The following is a 21,223-nucleotide window of genomic DNA, read 5'->3' as shown; positions in this document are numbered from 1 at the left end:
GAAAAAACCAGGAGAATACAAGGAAGGTTTAAGAGCTTGGAGGAGTTGCCCAGACCACATCTTGAGTTTCAAGCTAATAATGGATTACAAGAGGATGTGGTCATAACGTTTGTAGATTTCAGGAAAGCTTATGACTGCATCCCTACTAAAAATTCTAAGACACCTTGAACTACTTATCAAATTATAAACATGATAAAACTGACCCTTACAAACAGTGTCAAAGGTAATATTCATAGGTGAGCTCTCAGAACCTTTTGAGATCAAAACAGGATTGCGCCAAGGCAATGAGTTCTTACGACTACTGTTCAACTGTATTTTAGAAATTGTAATTAGGGAATGGCTCAAGCTCTCAAAAAGGTGTCTCCCAAAAGTTAAAATGAGTGGAAAAATTGAAACAAACTGTCCTAGTTTTGCTGGCGACTTGAGACTTATAGCAAATGTCATTGATGAAACTAAATCACGGATATTAGTACTTCAAAACATTACAAATAAAATTGGACCCAAAATTTAGTAACCCAATTTAAATACCTTGGAAAAATAGTAACAAACAATCTAAACAAAAAATCATTTATCTGAATAAGAAGAAAAATCTAGCTGAAGCACAAAAATTAACCTGGTACACTTATAATAAAAATGCCTATAAATAAATACAAAAATAAGACACTAAAACACAGTTATAAAACCATGAACCACTTATTCAGCAAGCAAACACTCTTCCACCTGAACGAACAATCAAAGACAGACATGTTCCAGAAGATGGAAAGAAAAAATTGGAAGAACTTGCATTGTGGATAAAATGTATCGGAAAGATGGGCAGTGGTGGAGTGTTTAAACAAAATCATGTACAAAGAGTTAGAACCCATTACTGATATGCATAAGAGATTAGGATTCTTTCGACATAATCATGAGGATGCAGTATTGAAGACTTAGTAAACTGCTAATGCAGTACAATCTCGACTCGGAAAATACAAAGGCAGGATGCAGATGATTCGGAGAAATAAGATAGGATCTGAAGGAAATTGGCATTACATCAGTAGACGCCACAGGTACGATAAAATTAAATGAGAAAATCACGAACAAAAACACTCATAAGATAAAACCTCACAACACAAACATTTCAACACTAGAAAGGGCACAAAAATCAAAATGTATAAAAAAGTAATGGGAGGACCACAAGGTCCAAACAGTCCCATCAAAGAGACATGCATAACAGACTGACTAAAATGATCCTATGCGGTCATAAAAGATAATAATAATATATATATTTAGCCCACCAGGCTGATCTAGTGTTTAACTCATCACAAAAAAGTTGTTTTAACAGCTGATTTTCAAAGTCGAAAGTTCTCAGGTTGAAATCCTAGTAAAAGTCAGTTGCTTTTATACAGATTTAAAAACTTAGCAGTGAATACCTGTGTACTCTGGTGGTTGGGGTTTAATTAACCATATGTCTCAGGAATGGATCTTCTGAGTCTACTAAACTAAACAAAGTGTAGTCTGATACATATCATTATCTCATTGAGCCATGGTGAAATAAGTTTACATGTTGTGAATCATCTATGTATATATTTCTAATCTTACTGTGAAAACGATTAAATTATTTTCTATGGAAATAGTTCATAAATATTTATGAATTTAGCCATTCAGAGTTCAAGATCACAGAATAATTACTTAGATTCATGTTTGGCAGTTCCCAGAGTTATTACTATATTTCAGTTTAATACTAGTCATACATTTTTTTTTTAAATGAATTTTAAGGTTTTTGAAATATGAAAATGTTTTCCTTCTTAGTGTGGAAATTTCTAAAACAAGGGGCAGGACAAATACCAACATCACATTCCCAACAGTTATATTGTGATTCCTTTCTTATGTTGTTTGCATAACAAACAATACATCTTTTAGGTGCAATTTTTATTCTGTATCGGGAATATACGACAGGAAATGTCATTCTCAGAGTATGACAGAATCATCTCCTACAGAGAGCCTACAATTTTTGGGAGTGACTTTGATGAATTTCAACATTTTGTTCAATAAGGGGCTTCTCAGAATTGAAGAAGAGTGTACTGGACTGTTAAGTTTAAAAAAATGTATTAAAATTGTAGCTCCAGCTTTTTAATATTTTTAGTGAATGGAGTCATATATAATTTATAATTTTCTGTTTAAAAGACCATTAGTCGGTTGCTTTAAACTTTCTTCCCTAGTTTTTTTTTAAAGTTTGATTTTGGTTTCATGTGAAGCAACTAAAGTACGTCTGGGCACAGTCATGGTAATGTTCTCTGATAGTTTTGTGTCCATTGTACATAAATTTCTGTGGTATAAATAATTGAGCTGCTTGTGTGTGGCTGACTATCACCTTTATTTCAGTGGTAATATCATGTTTATGTAACACTTGTGTATATTTGTTGCATGAAGAAAATATTGCAAAACCTTTTCTTCTCTTTCATTCTTGAGAATGACTAGTGCCATTTTTATTAGTGATGTGTCTAATGTCAAATCTCGCATTAATAATTCACTTGACAATATTTTATATATATATATAAGCCGATCAGTAATGGGTGTGATAATTTTGAAAAAGTGACAGATCCTCTTGTGACTGAAGGGACCAACCTAATTAAATTAGAAGATTATAAAATCAAACATGAAGCAGTAAGTTAGTTTTACTCGCCCTTTCAGAGTGTATTTAGTGGAGTAGTTATATTAGTGAAACTTTATGTAAGCACTTAATGTTGATTTTTTAATTTGACTTCATTGCATTTTTTTACCATGTTTTGGTTTATTCTTTAGTAATACATGAACTTTCAAGTACGAGGATCATTACAGTTCTGATGTTTTACTAGACTGATTGATATGTACTGCCACATTGGCCAAAAAGATACTGTTCTTTTACCACAATAATGTGTGGGTACACATATCTCTGATAGTAGTTGCAAAACTCAAAGTCATCTGGAAGCATGTGCTGTATTCACCTGACTTGGTTTCAATTAATTATTACCTTCTCCCAAATCTGAAAAAATGGCTCATTGGACAAAGATTTATTTCTAGTGATGCAAAGGTGAGAGAACTGCTTATTTCGCAGAGTTGGATAAATCACATCATACTGATAATATAAAAAAAAGTTGAAAAATCTGGGTAAATGAAACAAATTGCAAGAGAATTAAGTTGAAAGTTAAAAAAAAATTCTTCAAAACCTTCCTGAACAACCGCCATATTTGTTTTAAATTGACTTATAAAATTAATTTTCTCAGATTTAAATTTTTGATTAATGTGTTTGCTAATTTGTTATTTTTTGCAACATACACTTTGAGAAAATAAAGTGTATAATATATATATATATATATATATATATATATATATATAAATAACAATTGTAATATTCTATTAATAGTAAATTCATATAAAAATAAAATTAAATCAGTTTTGTTCTTTTTTGGCCTAATTTTGTCATAATATTTGGATTTTTCTAAAATTTTTAGCAAGATAGATTTTAATGGTATTTACTACCAAAAACATTTATTGGAAATTAATTAGTTTGTAATTTGTGTTCTTTATCTTTTTTTTAAAAAGGAATCTGAGATCTTATTGAATGATGATGTTTCACCACAGGTTAATCTTAATATGAAAAGCAATGAACTTCGAATAAAAGATTTTCGCACAGTGAAGACAAAAGATGGGATGGTATTTTATCCATGTCGTGTAAGTATTAGCTATTGGCTATTGTAACAAACAAGATTTGTCTCTTCTTAATTTCATTACTATGTATATATTTCAATGTGTTCGTTTTTAACAAAATGTTTGTAATCGTATTTAGTTCATTTTAATTAATATCGATTTATTGAGATGTTTGTGAATGATAAATGGTCAATTTGTGAGAGCAAAGTGTGTTTTTGAAATTCATTGATGATTAAAATATGTGAATTTTAACCTGTTGATGGAGTTGACATTTTAGTAAGCTTTGGGTGAGTTGTTGTTAATTGTATTCAGTGTTCATGTTTTAATATTTATCAGGTAGGCAGTTAAAAGTCGACCTGGTAAGACTAAACATGGTTGTAACATAAAATCTGTAAATGAAAAGAAAATAATATAAAATCTAATTTTGTGATTACATTAGGAAGACTTAACACATCTACCATATTTTGACAAAAGATATCCGAAGTGATCACCCTGCACAGCTGATGCATCAATGCTAAAGTAATCATATTGAGAGTCACCTGATGCAAACTGTTGTCAATGACTTCAGTTATTTATTGTGAACATTTGCCTTCAGTTATTGATAGTGTAGGTCTTGCAACTAGACAAATCGTCTAGTCAGAATTGCACTAGACAAATCGTGTTGACAAGGAAAACCGTGGTTCTCGAAAATTATTGCACTGAAGCATGAATAGTTTACAACAGACAATAATAGATTAGAGTAGTAATATACTCCAATAATAGTGCTAATAAGAGCAGTGTAAAAGGTAACACTCAAATACCTGTAGTTAAGCTCTCTCAGTTTGGTTTTTAAGTTTCTTGCCCTGTGTGGAAATATATATATATATATATATATATATATATATATATATTAGTGTTTCTTGCATGTGCACCACTTCCTCAGATTTATTTACAAGTTTTTTTATAATGTATTTAATATATTGTTAAAAGAGGATGCTAATTTAGAAGAAGTCAAAAAATTATATATTTTTATTTTGTTTATTATAAAATTATACATTATAAATCATGTTTTCCAGTTTGATCATATATATATGATATATGATAACATATATATATGTTGTATTTTTTAATAAAAAATTCAACTTGAACAACCCAAGTACAGAATTATAAAGTAAATGAAATGACACTTACCTTATTTTTTATTCCAAAAGCACCTTTACAGGATCCTGCATCATCAGCTGTATATAATATATTTATATAAAATTACATATCAAACTTAATAAAAAATTAAAATATTGTAAATAGTTAATTTTAATATTAAAATTTCCATGTAGTGAAAATATCAAGAAATTTAATTTAAATAATACTAGGTAAAGTTTAGACATTTTTCAGATATTTAAACATAAATAAAAAAGATTCCTACTTGATCATCTTTCAGACAGAATATGAAGATGACACTTATAAAAGCAGCAACAGATGGCAGCACATTTTTATATAAAAAAAAGGAATAATCATAATTTTTATAAATAGTGTGATTTAAATCCACTCAGTAATGTAAATTGGCTTTCCAGGTTACATAGCGTAAATTTATTCTATTTATTTTATTTTTAAATTTAATTGTTATTTACAGTAGAAGTAGTTATTTTATTTAACAGACTTCATTTGTTTTTTATATATGATTGTAGTTTTAATTTTTTATTATGTTTGATATGTAATTTTATTTAATTATATTATATACAACTGATATTCAGGATCCCGCAAAAAGGCTTTTGAAATAAAAAATAAAGATATTTGCAGTCCATAACTAGGTCGCCTAATAAACTTAATGGGACGGGAAGTGAATGTGTCGCTTACTTGATCCATAGCCTCATCACAACTGTAACCTTTGATGATTTCTGTCTCTTAAAGTCATACCTTTGAGGACGTTAAACTTTGACGTAAAAGAATTGATATTCCATTCAGTTTGTACAAGCTGTTAAACATGTGTACATGATTGAAACTCCATTAACTAAAGCATGCACTGAATGGTTTTTGTGGGATCCACATATTGATGGACTACAATCGCATTGGATTCAGCTTGTCTGCACATCTTACGCATATTCTACTGAATTTGAAAGTACACTGAACAATTCTTGGAGATTTATGCTATCATTTGAGTCTACTAAGAAGTTAGGACTGATTTCCTAAATATAGCCCATTTGTTTTGGATACCTTTAGACCAGACAATCTGTAAAGTTTCAGCTATGTGTATAGATATGCAATAGGATAAGTAAAGTTTGTTATTACGTAAAACTTTACTTGTGAATCATTAAATAATATTCCAAACGATGTTTATTTTGAATATATGTTTAAAATATTCAGTTTTTTATCTATATTTTGCAAAATAGAATAATGTTATTTTAATGGAAATAATTTTACATTAATTCATAATTACTTTTTAACGATTGTTTTAATTTTACAGGTTATTATTGATAAATTAACCATCACTGCAAGTACTAAGAATTGTAAGAGATGTGTAAATAATTCGGTATATGATGGAATTATAAAACAAAAATCCAGTGAATGTAATTGTGCGAATGGCGATGTAAGAACAGAAAATTTAGTCAAGGATATAAGTAGTGAAAATGAGTTACCTCAGCAGAAAGGAAAGAAATTGGTTTGTGAATATTGCAATGAAAGATTCAGATGTAAATGTTATTTAAAGAGGGACACTAACGTTCATGCTAAAGAGAAAGAAAATAATTCTTACTCTTGTCAAAAGTCTCTTATTCTTGAAAATAAGTTAAAAACACAACTTATTACGCACAAAGAAGAGAAAAATTATGTTTGTAACTATTGTCAAAAGTCATTTAATTGCAAAAGCAATTTAATAATACATCTTAATATTCATACAAAAGAGAAGAATTATATTTGTAACTTTTGTCAAAAGTCATTTAATCACAAAAGCAATTTAGAAAGACATCTTAATATTCATACACAAGAGAAGAATTATATTTGTAACTTTTGTCAAAAGTCATTTAATAACAAAACCAGTTTAAAAACACATCTTAATATTCATACAAAAGAGAAGAATTATATTTGTAACTTTTGTCAGAAGTCATTTAATCACAAAACCAGTTTAAAAACACATCTTAATATTCATACAAAAGATAAGAATTATATTTGTAACTTTTGTCAAAAGTCATTTAATCACAAAACCAGTTTAAAAACACATCTTAATATTCATACAAAAGAGAAGAATTATATTTGTAACTTTTGTCAAAAGTCATTTAATCACAAAAGCAGTTTAAAAATGCATCTTAATATTCATACAAAAGAGAAGATTTATATTTGTAACTTTTGTCAAAAGTCATTTAATCTCAAAAGCAATTTAAAAATACATCTTAATATTCATACAAAAGAGAAGAATTATATTTGTAACTTTTGTCAAAAGTCATTTAATCACAAAAGCAGTTTAAAAATGCATCTTAATATTCATACAAAAGAGAAGAATTATGTTTGTAACTTTTGTCAAAAGTCATTTAATTACAAAAGCAGTTTAAAAATGCATCTTAATATTCATACAAAAGAGAAGAATTATATTTGTAACTTTTGTCAAAAGTCATTTAATCTCCAAAGCAATTTAAAAATACATCTTAATATTCATACAAAAGAGAAGAATTATATTTGTAACTTTTGTCAAAAGTCATTTAATCTCAAAAGCAATTTAAAAATACATCTTAATATTCATACAAAAGAGAAGAATTATATTTGTAACTTTTGTCAAAAGTCATTTAATCTCAAAAGCAATTTAAAAATGCATCTTAATATTCATACAAAAGAGAAGAATTATATTTGTAACTTTTGTCAAAAGTCATTTAATCTCAAAAGCAATTTAAAAATACATCTTAATATTCATACAAAAGAGAAGAATTATATTTGTAACTTTTGTCAAAAGTCATTTAATCACAAAAGTAATTTAAAAAAACATCTTAATATTCATAACTAATTAGAAAAATTTCTGTTTGTAACCTTTGTCAAAAATCTTTCAATGAGTTATAGTTCAAAATATATCTTAGTATCCATATTAGAGAATTGTTATGACCTTTAAAAATCTTATAGTAAGAAAATATATTATGGGAAAAAATGAATATAATTTTTTCAAGTGCATAATTTAAAACAACAATAACAAATTTTATCCATGTAAAGATAAGGAAAACCAATCGGTCTAGGTATTGTTCAACATTGTGGTCGTTGGTAAAGGATAATATTTGAAGAAATTATCTGAAGTCGAAACTTGAACAGTTTTATGGTAGGTAAACAAAAAATTAACGTTTGGCTTAGTTATAGCTACAAAGTACATTTTTAATAATTTTATTACCACTGTAGTAGCACTGCCACTATTAGGTATTGCATCAGAGGATTAAGTAAAATAGCAGTTTTGTAGCCATGGTATTTGTGAAAAATACGATTCCTGACCGGGATTTGAATCCAAGACATCTAGATGAAAACTGAATCATTACCACTGACTCCAAGGCTACAGACGACCTAAAAAGAGTTTAGATTTATGTATTACTCTAGAGTATAATATGCACGTGATGATGAATATATTAACCCCAGAACCACGTATTATGCCAGTCAGATAACTTGGTTGGTGCTGAGAAATTCTACCATTTCAGAAAAGGTTGTACAGAAAAAACATTTGTGAAGTTCCAAGTGAGACTTATACAAATCACACATTACATGTGTTTTTCTCAAATTCATTTTCACAAATAACGTTGATCTTGCATGAATTTAAAACCTCATTCTGATTTTGTATTTATGTTTACTCGCATATTAAAAACAAATAGGAGGATTCCTGAACCTGTTGTCATTATTGACCTCAAAAACTTCATTTTTAATTTTTTATCAACATGTAAAAGAATGACTGCCTCTTTCATGTGTCATTTCTTAAAAAATTTTTCTTATCTTATCTCCTTGTGAGTTATTTTCCTCTTTGTTTTACACACTAAAATGGTTAAAAGTGCTCATAACCTTGAATATAAACAGAAACTAACATTTTGAAATACATGTCTCAAATCGTTGTTAATATTCCTATTATATTCTCAAATATATTCTATTCACAATAGAAAAAGGTTTTGGAAAGTATAGGAGCTGCAAAGTTAAACAATAGAGGGCAGAGACTTGAGATGCCAGGTCTCTTACCATACTTTGAAATTCGATCTACTTCTGTACCACTTTAACTCTTTACTGCTATTATTATATTAATGCTATTGTCGGTTCTCAGCTGACCCAAAAATTGAAATTCTCACAATATTAAATTTTTTTTTTGGTTGACAAAATTATTGACCGTATTTGCAATGCAAAAACATACAAAGGTGGCTTTTTAGTGGTTTTATATAAAATTTAATTAGATTACCTGATTGTAGCGTGTAAAACATCATATTACTACTTAATATACATTATTTCAAATATCTATCATTGCATTTAAGAAATAAAATATTCAACATAATGTTTAGAATATATATAAATTAATAAAACTAATTTGATCTAAATATGTGATATATGTATGAAAATTACAAACGTGTTTTTTGGTAAAAAGATTAAAAGTTTTTTACCCGTATTATAAAATAAACAAAGTAATTAAAAAATTAAATAATCGAAAAATCTTCTATGTATCATGAAATTTGAAAATGTCTGATTCTTGAATGAAATGTATTTGTAACAATAAATTGTGATATTTCAAAACTAACTGGAGACAAATATGTATTGAAAAATTTTAAATGAAGAAAAAAATTATTAATTTTATTCAAGATCTTCATTTTTGCAACTATTTCTTCTGATTTTATTTGTACTTGCATACATGGTCTCACACTCACTACAGATGTTGAGATGTTTGTTGTCATTGATTGATGGGCACATATGACATCGCCTGTGTTTTTTCTGTAGCAATTCAGGTTTGATCTTTCCTTTTTTAATTTTTAATGCATTTCTAATATTAAAGTCAGCGATGTTGAAAGTCTGGATTCTTCAAGTCAACGTCTCATATGAGTTAAATATATGTCCATATTTTCAGGGCTTATTTTTCATGAACATTCAAAAGGTGCATAGATCCTGAAAACTGACAAGCATCTTTTCTAATAATAAACGCCAAGTATATTGGTTTGTTTTTCTTTAATCTTTCTTCTATTAAATAAAAAAAGTGAAAATTTCACACTATTGTGAGGAAACTACCGTTATACAAGTTAATAATTGAAGAGTAATGAAATCACAGTCAAATTCCATAAAGTCTCCTTCCTTTCTCATCATTATAATTAAATTCTCTTTACAAAACCAAATATTATAAATATTTATATTTTTTTGCGCTTTGTAAAAATAAATTTAACATCTAATTACATTTTCTCAACAGAATTAAGAGAATTATATTATTATAACACTTGAAATTTCAAATAGAATTTCAAACAAAAATATTTACAAATTTTAAGTTACTTAAAAAAAAAGGGGATAGCAAGTTGAAAATTTTAACTAATAGCGACACTAATATGCAATTTAATTTTAAAATGGAATTTTTTAACATTATTGTTTAAATTTCATATAAGAAATCTTACAATAAAAATTTCTACTCTGATGTTTACAAAAAGACCACTAATTTCATTCCAGTCTTTCTGTTTTAACAAAAGAAAAAGTATATAAAGAAAAAAAATATTTTTTTATTTCAATAAAATAATATAAAACAGTTGAAAAAAATTTGTTTAATATTCAAAAAAATATATTTTTATAACTTCAATTATTAACATTTGTAATTATACATTTTTCTTAAATACACATGTAAAGTTTGCCTACTTATACATTACTGTTTGGGTATGTGTATCTGAATTACATTTTTTAATTTATTAATTTACACTTTGTGTGTATGAAGCATTAGTTGAATTCATTATGAAAAAAATTGACTTCTTGTGATTAGATTTTTTTTTAAATGCCATCATTGTTGTGGTTTCAAGTCTAAAACCAAATAGATTAGCAAACAATACCTTTTCTAGTAGTACTTGTCTTTTATATAATTCAAAAATATTATAAATTATTTAGGACTACGAGCATAATTAAAGGGATTTAATTTATGAGATCAATGTTTAAAGAATAATTGTTTTGGTAGTAATCTTTGATTTCTATTGAAGAGCTTTAACATTAAAAAAATTAAAAATAATAATTTGGTTCATAATTACATTTTTGTGATATTATAGTTGATATTAAGTGAAGCATATTAATTTTAGAATATATTTACGGTATTATAAAATTTTTAAAAAGCTTTTAAAATATTGTATTAATTTTTTTTAAAGCTTTCCATGCAACCTTACTTACACAGTAAAAGAAATTAACAAAAAGGATAATACATGAAACGTGAATAACAAAATAATACCAAAATTTTTAAGATACTTATTAAGTAAATTAATTTTTTTTAGAAGCAACAGTATCCAGTCTAGTACATTCTTAACATTTCCTAAGAGATGCTGTAAGTCCCTCAGCAATTTAAATTTCCAATGTAAGGCCGCATAGCATATATCGTACACAAGAATGTGGTGCACAGTCAAATGGCAGTCGCATCGGATGCACAGTGGTGCACTCTCCACTGACATCAGGTGTACATGAGTAGCTCTGGTATTTCCTAATTGTAATAGACACAGCACCACCTTCTCTTGATGAATTTTCCTCCATGAAGAGTCCCATGGTAACACTGTGTCTTATGTATTGGAGTTTATTATCTGCTGTAGTAGTCCAATAATCTTGCCACCTTCTTTGAAGAGTATGTTTAATGGAATTAATGCAATCGGTAGTTGTAACTCGAGTGGTGAAAGATGGTTGGTTACATGCACCTTTAGCAGCAGAATCTGCATTTGTTACCTAGGAATCCCACATTGCTAGGGACCCAGTAGAAATTCATCTGTGTGTTGTGACGATTTAATTCAGCGATTGTATTATGAATTTCGATGACAATAGGATGTCTGGAATACAAATCCTCTAAAGCTTGGAGAGCAGTACACAAATCGCTGAAATAAATTCAACGGAAATATCCATTTTGACTATCCCTGAATCCATTTTGACTAGTTTTGGCATGATGTTTGTACGTACCTATGTATGTATGTACGTACATATTTTGCGTAGCTCAAAAACGATTATCCGTAGGATGTTGAAGTTTTGGTTTAGGACTGTTGTAACATCTAGTTGTGCAAGGGGAAGGTACATCGGTTAAAATCAGACTTAATCTCCTTTTTTAATAATTTAAATATATTGATTTATTAATAATTATTGTAAAAAAATGTTTACTGTAAACAATAATTCAATAATAACAAAAAAAAAAAAAAAATATGAAAAGATATAAGTTATTAATGAAATAAAATTTTATGTACTTTTCATATTAAAAAAATGTGTAAATGTAATTTAATAGGCGTACATGGAAGTCATGTGTTGTCCACATCAGATTTTTTTTACTTTTAAAAGTTTTCTCACGTGAAAAACATCATAGAACTGGTATGCATCTAAATAGCTTTGTTAATGTTTAGGAAAGTACAAGAAACTAGACAAACAATTTTTTAACATTAAAACTCACTAGGTTTAAAGAACGTAATGGTTAATAGTTAATAGTTTTGGGCTAATAAAAATAATCACATTTCTTCATAATTTTTTTTATTAAACTTAATAATAAATCTTTGTTAAGAGTTTTTTGATAACATTATAAATATGTAATTTTGATTTGTACATTATTCTTATCACATTTATTTTAAATAACCAATAAAAAACTATAGTAAGTAATATTATAAACCTTTTTTGGTACTTAATTATTGAGGTAGAACACCACTAATTTACAAAGATTATTATTTTAATTATGGTAAATCTAACAATAAACAACTCGATTTTAAACCTTGTTCTGACTTTTTCTTACCTGTACAATATTTTTTTTTTAATTTAGTTTTTTAGAACTCCTTAAAAAAAAGAATTTTCTAAACCCTTCTACACACATAAATACTTAAATCAGTCATTGTTTTCCAATCTCAATTTTCCAATAACGAGGTTTCATCTAATCTGGACAAAAAGCACAATTCAAGAATCTTTTCTAGTTTACTGTAAGAAGTATGGAAAATGTGAGATAATGTTAAACATATTTAAAAGATATTTATTTATATTAATGTTTTTAGAAGATTAACAATGTTGATATATTTTCCACATCATGAATTTTTATTTATTATTTTCTAAAAACGTTTTTCGATATTAACTTTCCATATTTATATCCATTCAAGAACGGAAACCACTTAACTGTGAACATGTACAGCATCATTGTATCTAATACTCAAAAGCTTATGCAAAATATTTGTGAATTATAAAATATATAAACCATTTATAAAAATGTTTTTTTACAAATATATATTATAATAATTTATAACTAATTGTAGTTATAAAATAATATATTTATTTACCAGTAGTAAAATGTTATGATTTTTACAAGCATATATCTGTAACATGCTGCTGTCTTCAAAGGTTTGGTAATGATGAGCCAACAAACCTACACTGCATACCACAAATCTATGCAGCTCAACAAAACAATCATGTTTCTGACTGGTAAAACACTTTTAAATGTATTAGTTCAATCTATCCCAGAGAATTTTGTTTTAAAAATATATTCTATCATTACTTTTTTCATGTATCTCAGTGTTAGTTTTATGGTATGTAACTGATCCTTGCACTATTTCAATATGTGTTTATATTTTCCATTTTTTTTGTAGATGAGTCATTCTTCTGAATTTTAAAACACTTTAAAAGTTACTGGTAATGACGTGTCCCATGAAATAATTCTAAAGGCTGAATTTGAGTATTCAGACAGATTTAAAAAAAATAAATGTCAAATTTAAATTAATTACATTACAGTTTAATTTAAAATGAAAGCTGTAAAAATTTCACCTGTCTCTGATGTTACATTCACTTAATATCAAACTTCTGGAAGTGCTGAGTGTTAAGCCAATTTTCTCTTTCTGTTTAGTTTCCGGAACCACCGTAAGGTATTATACTTAGTGGATGATATGTATGAATGTAAATGAAGTGTAGTCTTGTACAGTCTCAGGTCAACCATTCCTGAAGTGTGTGGTTAATTGAAATCCAGCCACCAAAGAACACCCGTTTCCACGATCTAGTATTCAAATCCGTTCAAAAGTCTACTAGGATTTGAACCTTAGAACTCTCGACTTCAAAATCAACTGATTTGTGATGACAAGTTAATCGCTAGACCAACCTGCTGGGTTGGTATGCCAATTTGAAGAGCTCAGACTGTACACATTCAAAAAAGATTTTAAGAAAAACCAGCTTTCTGAATAAACAACATATTGATAAAACTTTTCAAACGCATTATGAACAACAATCATCCTTCAAAATCGCTGAATAAACTTGATTTAGTGTTGAAGCTAGGTCAGACTCAGATCAAGTTTTATACCTTTGACCTTGAAGTAAAATATTTGTTAATATAATAACTGTTCCACAAACCAATCCTGAATCAAATATGTGATAGAAAAGGCCATGTTGAATTAATAATTTGTTATCCAATAATTTTCTTTACAACATTACAGCATAATATGCTAACTTTAGCACATGAATTTTCAGCAGATACGCTTATTAATATATTAATATTAATATTCAAGATAACGCTTTATAATTCTCGAGATCTGAAAACACTTAAGGAAGTAATGTTGAATAATCATTATATGAAGAATTATTTTAGTTCTGGTCTAAATATCTCATCTTCAGTTTGAATTTGTTTTTTCTTAGAAAAATTTTCTCTTTATGCAAGATAAAACTCAACCATTTCTTTTTTACTACTTGCATCTTTCATCATGTCAAACCATTTTATATGAAAAACCAAACAGGATCTGTTAAGAACTAAGGTATTTTAATAAGTGCTTGTTATATTACTTACTTCTTATTACCATACGTAGATGTTATAATTAATAAAGTTAAATAAAATACTTGCCTTACTAGTTTTACTTTACATCTAATTTTTATCAGTTAATTAAAATAATAAACCCAAAATGTTGTATTATCAGTACATCTGAATGTACATGTTACTTATGCTGTTTATTTTCTTTGAAGTACTTGACTCTATCATTTCAGGTTCAGTTGGCCTAAGACTGAATAAGATCAAATGCTGAACTGAATTGGGCCTATAGTTTGTTTTCAGGTCGTATAATTATGTAATAAATAAAATTTAGTTTGATATTACTACTTTTCTCTCACAGAACATCTACTCAGACATCTATGAAGAACTGGGTAATTATTTCTAATTAAAATTAATAATAAAAAAAGTAATATTGTATTCTAAATTCATCACTGTACTATTTTTAAAAGACAAAACAAATAATTGAGTACTTGTATAGCATTATAAAATCAAATAAGAAATAACCTTTGAAAGCAAAATGTCAACTAAATAATAAGGGAATTAAATTTTCTATCTCTAAAACCATTAGAAATTCTTATTTATAGTTAATAAAATGGGATTTTAAAATTGATGGAACAAAAATAATTTCATGTATCCCTTGCATTTCTACCCTTAATACATCTATATCACACCAGACATACCCAAAACATATTGAAACATTTTAATCATTAACAGAAGGTGAAAATCATAATACTTTAACATTATTAAGTATTAAACAACTTGTTTTCAAATTAATCTATAAATTTTGAATGATACAACTACTTTTGTAAAAGAGATCTTGCAGCAGCAGCAAACATACTAATCACAGATATGCATATGTGATATTATCTACTGGAAATACTTAAAAAAATCTTTATATGGAGCTAAGCATTCTAATATCGACATCAGCAACAAACTTAATCGAGTAAGATGTAAGGACATATAAAAGAGACACAAATCAGTTATTAGCATTGAAAATTAAAAAAAAAATTACACTTATTTCTATAGTTGCGAATTCAATGAGGTAAAATTTATTAATTTAAAAGTGAACATTTTTGTTAAATAACTTTTGTGCTGTAGGTTAGGAAATGACATTGATACTGCCATACTCAAGATGAGATTTTACCTGTGGCTTGTACAACAGATTTTATGCAAATTTCATTCGAATACCGATGAATTTAATTATTCTTTAAAGAATAATAATCAAGTTTTCAACAGTAGCCCAAGTAATATTAAAAGTAATTTAAAATAATACTGAAAACATGATCAATCAATGTAGATATTAGTGGCAAATCTACGCTTTTTTAAACAATTTATCAAGATTGTATTGTATACTATTTTTTGGTTTCATTTCTGTTATCTTTAAGTAAAAAATCTTTCTACATAAGTAAAAAATGAGTTCTTGAAAATTATACTATTTCTTTTGCTATTAAATATGGCTCTATAGTACTGTTGTATACCAATACCACAATTTTTGTAAATGGATAGTGCAAGGGTGTTTTTATTCTGTTCATACAAAGAATTTGATAATATTTACCAGAAATAGATAGACAACACTTTTATTAGGTTCGGAAATTTTTTTTTTTTAGCCATTATCCTTTATAAGTATGCAGGTAAATGAAAATATTCTCCATAGCTGAAAAACAAGATGATCATTCAAGTCAAGCTGACTTTGATCAGTGAATTTTCTTTTTCTGGCATAGTGATAAGCGTTGAAAGAGGAAAATACAACTAATTAACAGTATCCTATGAACTATTGAGTGAGTGAAGTGAAGCAATAGCTGAGCAAAATTATCTGCAGTGCTTTTGTCCATGAAATCCATAATAATAATAATTAAACAATATATACATTTTGTTATAAAACAATGAACGAAAATACATTTTTATAATAAAGTAAATTTGGTTGGTTATAAAAATGTTATAACTTCATACTGTTCTGAGACATAATTGTCTTTGTGACCATCATCTGCGACTGGTGCTGCTTTCTCATCCTGGTGTCAGCTGACATTACTGCCAGTAATTTTTTTGAAGTTAGGCCAACTAAATATACATTTTTTAGTTAGATCAAAATTAACTTACCTACTTTTTTTAAATTGGAAGATTTAAGCAGATTACTAACTGTTATTTACTTAAAAAGATTTATTTTTTTGATGACTTTATTAACAACTAACTGCATTAGAAGATTTTTTTTTTAATTTTATGCTATTACCAACAAAACTTTGCCTATCTTTATGCTGAAAATTAAAGATATACTTTGCCTATCTTTATTATTTTTCTATCATTCAGTTGGCTAAAAAAATAAACAATTTTAAAGAAACTTGCAGACTGTTTTTATTTTAACCAATTCTGAGCAATATCATAAAAATTGAAATACTTTTAAAACTCTTAATTTCAAAATTCCACTGTTCTTGTGGTGAAAAATTGTTTTTCATTTTTTTCTTGCTCATGGTAAATTATAATAAAAGTCATAAATTTTTACATGAGTAATGTAAATCCATTTCTTTCACCAAAAGTCTCTTAAAATATTGAGTAGGTGCCCTCCCCGTAAACTGATAATTCCTGAATAATCACATTTTTTATGAGGAAATATGACAGTGGTTTAAGGTACGCTTTACTGAATTTAAAAATGGGAACTAATTGAGATACATTCATACTTATGTCAAAATTACTTACCAATAACTAAGCTCAAACTGTATCCGATTGGCACTTGGCACCAAAGTAAACCAGATGTGAAAAATATTTCACAGATGGCACTTATGTAACCCCCTCCAACCCATGTTGCTAAAAAAGTAATAACAATTAAGGCAATAAATAACATTCATTTATTAGTCTGTACAACTTACATTTATTTATGTAGATCTAGGCTTAATATTTGAATTATTTCGTATTAAATTATAAAAATTCAATAGCAATTACAGCTTATTGCATTAATAGCAGTTATAAATAATATAAAAAATTAATTGGATTATAAGCTTTTAATATCATAAAAATCATTCACAAAACATACAACTTTCTTAAAACTAGCTAAATTAGTTAAAATGTTTTTGCAACATTTTTCAAAAACTCATCTAAGAGTTACTGCTGCATTTAACTATATTTAATGGAAACAATTATATTAACTTTGAGTATAAAAATATTTAAGTAACAAAAGATAAGTAGAATATATGTGTCCTGTTGACTTGTGTCGATGATTTATAAATTATTACCTGAGATTGATCGCTTTTTTTTTTAGCCATTTATCAGCAACATTCGGGACTGGTATATGAAAACAAGTTGCCCTTGAATCTGACAAGGCAACAGTAACTAATTTTATCAAAGAGACCAATCCTATAAAAAAAAACAGTAATTTGTGGCGTCACAAGATAAGTAGAGAAGGGAATGTTAAAAATCCTGGGATCGGGTGAATCGGTATTCGAATGAAATTTGCATAAAATCTGTTGTACAAGCCATAGGTAAAATCTCATCTTGAGTATGGCAGTATCAATGTCATTTCCCAACCTACAGCACAAAAGTTATTTAACAAAAATGTTCACTTTTAAATTAATAAATTTTACCTCATTGAATTCGCAACTATAGAAAGAAGTGTAATTTTTTTTAATTTTCAATGCTAATAACTGAATCTGCCACACTGATTTGTGTCTCTTTTATATGTCCTTACATCTTACTCGATTAAGTTTGTTGCTGATGTCGTAATTAGAATGCTTAGCTCCATATAAAGATTTTTTTAAGTATTTCCAGTAGATAATATCACATATGCATATCTGTGATTAGTATGTTTGCTGCTGCTGCAAGATCTCTTTTACAAAAGTAGTTGTATCATTCAAAATTTGCAGTCTAATGCAGTGAGTGCTTCAGTATACTAGTTCTAATGCTGATTTTATCTGCCTTTTTATCTTAATCAGAATCATTCTCACCGTCAAAAGTTTATTTTATGGATTTTGCAATTTAATTGTATAAGCTAGAACCCTGCTCCACCAGTATCATTTTCTTGATAGTCTTTCTATCACAGTGTTCCAACCGAGGAATTGAATGAAATAAATAGCTGAAAATAAAAATGAATAAATTATCTATTATTTAATAATTATTTTTTCTTCATGCACTTCAGTTAGATTGTTTAAATAATTAAGGTTTTAATTTATTTAAACTATCATAAAATTATACATGAATTTCATGGATAAAGCGTTCCAAGGATAAAGTTGTTTTCATAAAATCCAGCACGATAAACATGTCAAACCAACAATTGGGATTATTGACATTTTTCTGTTTATTAAAAATAAGCTAAGTTCAAACGAGTAAAGATGTTTAAATACAATCTTATGTTTTATGATATTCTTTGCACTCCTGTTATGTCCCTTAATTTTTTTTTTGCCATTTCCTATAATTATTATGTATAATACTTTTCTCAGAAACAATCACTGTTTCTAAACAGAAAAGGTTTATATTTTGTTGCTTTACACTATCAGTTTCACTTTTACTCATGGTTATGATTCTTGTTTGTCATCTAATATAAATGACTAGTCCCTAGTTGGGTACAGTGTGATATCAGTTATAGAAATGGACCGTTTCAGTGCAATTGATGCTCTGTATGGAAATACGCAACAGTATATTCAGTTTAATAAAGAAGGCAGTGAAAAACTCAAACTCTAGTGTATCATTTTCCGGTCATGAGATGTATGTTGTTCTTGTGAACACGTTTGATTTAGATTATTTGCCCATTCCCCCGCTTTTAATTTCACATTTAATGAAAATTCTAAAAATGTTATGTGAAAATTTCAACTTTATAGTTTTTATAGAATCAAAATGGCGGCTTTCAAATAAAAACATTTTTTATTCATTATAAAATAACTGGGAAAAATGATTAAAAACAGGTGATAATTAAACACAGATAATTATTCACGGTTATGACTAATTATTAACTTATTTTATTCAATTTCAACACCCATTTAACAGTACATCATCTCTGTTTAAATCTTTTTACCGACTATTTTATAATTAATAAAAATATTGATTTATCTGCAATCGATGTTTCTATTTGAAAGCCACAATTTTGTTTCTATAAATCCTATAGAAATTTTCACAAACATTTTTAGAACCTTCATTAAAAAGTTGATAAATTTTTAATAGAATTTGTGGGGAACGGGCAAGTGATACTAAATTAAAAGCGTATCTTTGGGGTACATGTTGTAAAACATTCATATAATTATTAAAAAATATAACCCTGATATTTTCAATTTTGGGCAAGCTTTGGAGGTGTAAAATTAGTTACAAAATCTAGCTCATTGGGTTTGATAATTTCACTGGAGCCATATTGCGCTCTCAGTTGTGCATATCTTGTCTCAGATAGATCACTCAAGCAAGTCACTTTTCTTATTTAATTACAATAAATGTGCTATCAGACATTTCTGTTTATAAAAGGAGGTATGTATGTAAGTATGTAGACCGATATAATTTATCGATTCATTAATAATACAGATTCCAAGCAAGTTAATTTAAAAAAATGACTAACACACTGTAACATAAGTATATGTAATTTGTCAGTTAGGAGTGAAATTTTATGGCCTAACTGAAAGCTAGGAATTATTTTTTAAATTATAGAGTAGGAATACACATACCTGAAAATTAAGAGGATAATTTCATTTACTAGTTATTGTTATATATTTGTTATTTAAGGTGTTTATTTTTTGTATTTTTACAGGCATCAACTACTAAGATCCATCGTCACATTCTTTAAAAAGATGTTAGTATCACCATCAGGATCGACATATGTAAGGGTGTAAAGGGCCCTTATATTTTATTTAAAAGCACAAACTTCACAAAAACATTAAGACACAAACACAACACTTACAGGGTGTAAAGGGCCCCGATCTTAAAAATTGAGACAAAATTCTCAACGAACATGAAAATAAAAATATATATCTATACAATACCATTTCCTTCTTCTACCTGTCTCGTTTATTAATTTGTTTAAGCACTCTGGTCGCCCCTGGGGCGACCAGAACCGCTGTTGAGCAGTATATAAGTCGTGGCAGTTGACTCCATATAAACAGGCTACAAACATGCATTGCACCCTCAGTCCACCCTTGAGGGTCCCCCATGACATCATTGGACACACCCCGACTCACTGCTCTTGAATGCAGACAAGCCAGGGTGGCCTAGGTAAGAGGGCTACCTCCCGTCTCTATATGTGCCACGCTTCAAGACTCCCATAGAGACTTTTTAACACAGCTTTAAATTTTTCACTTTTACAGAATTCTAACAAGTCCACTGTCGTGTAAAAATGCAACTGTATTTTCTTTATTTCCATTATCCAGATCAGCACTAATATTATTTGTAAGACGGAACCTCTTTCTGAGGTCCTCATATATGGTACACTCTTTTATTAGAAGCTTGATTGTCAGTGTTTTATTACAAACACCGCACATTGGTCTCACTTCGCCGGTTAACAAATATGAATTTGTTAATCGCGTGTGACCGATTCTAGGTCTGGTCACCGCTACTTGTTCTTCACGGCGAGTCAACTTAAAGTCGCTTTTCCATATATATGGAGAAATTTTTACTGTGTTTAGTTTTGTATTTAAACTCCTCCATTCAGCATTCCACTTGTTTTTTACTATGTTTGTTAGACGGTTTTTAACATCTGCCACT

The 21,223-nt window shown here is 28.0% G+C and overlaps 1 protein-coding gene across 1 annotated transcript; it reads left to right on the top strand.

The window, feature by feature from the left end:
* Positions 1-840: 840 nt before the first annotated feature.
* LOC142326528 (uncharacterized) lies at positions 841-20,287 on the top strand. The gene is made up of 4 exons (XM_075369105.1): positions 841-915; positions 3,562-3,690; positions 6,107-6,641; positions 20,274-20,287. Exons 1-4 carry the CDS (start codon positions 841-843, stop codon positions 20,285-20,287), a joined length of 753 nt encoding a protein of 250 aa, XP_075225220.1.
* The last annotated feature ends 936 nt before the right edge of the window (positions 20,288-21,223 follow it).

This window comes from Lycorma delicatula, chromosome 6, assembly GCF_047948215.1.
Source record: "Lycorma delicatula isolate Av1 chromosome 6, ASM4794821v1, whole genome shotgun sequence".
NCBI classification, from domain to species: Eukaryota; Metazoa; Arthropoda; class Insecta; order Hemiptera; family Fulgoridae; genus Lycorma; species Lycorma delicatula.
Note: the sequence above shows the minus strand (reverse complement) of the source record. Positions and strands in the feature narration are given on the sequence as shown.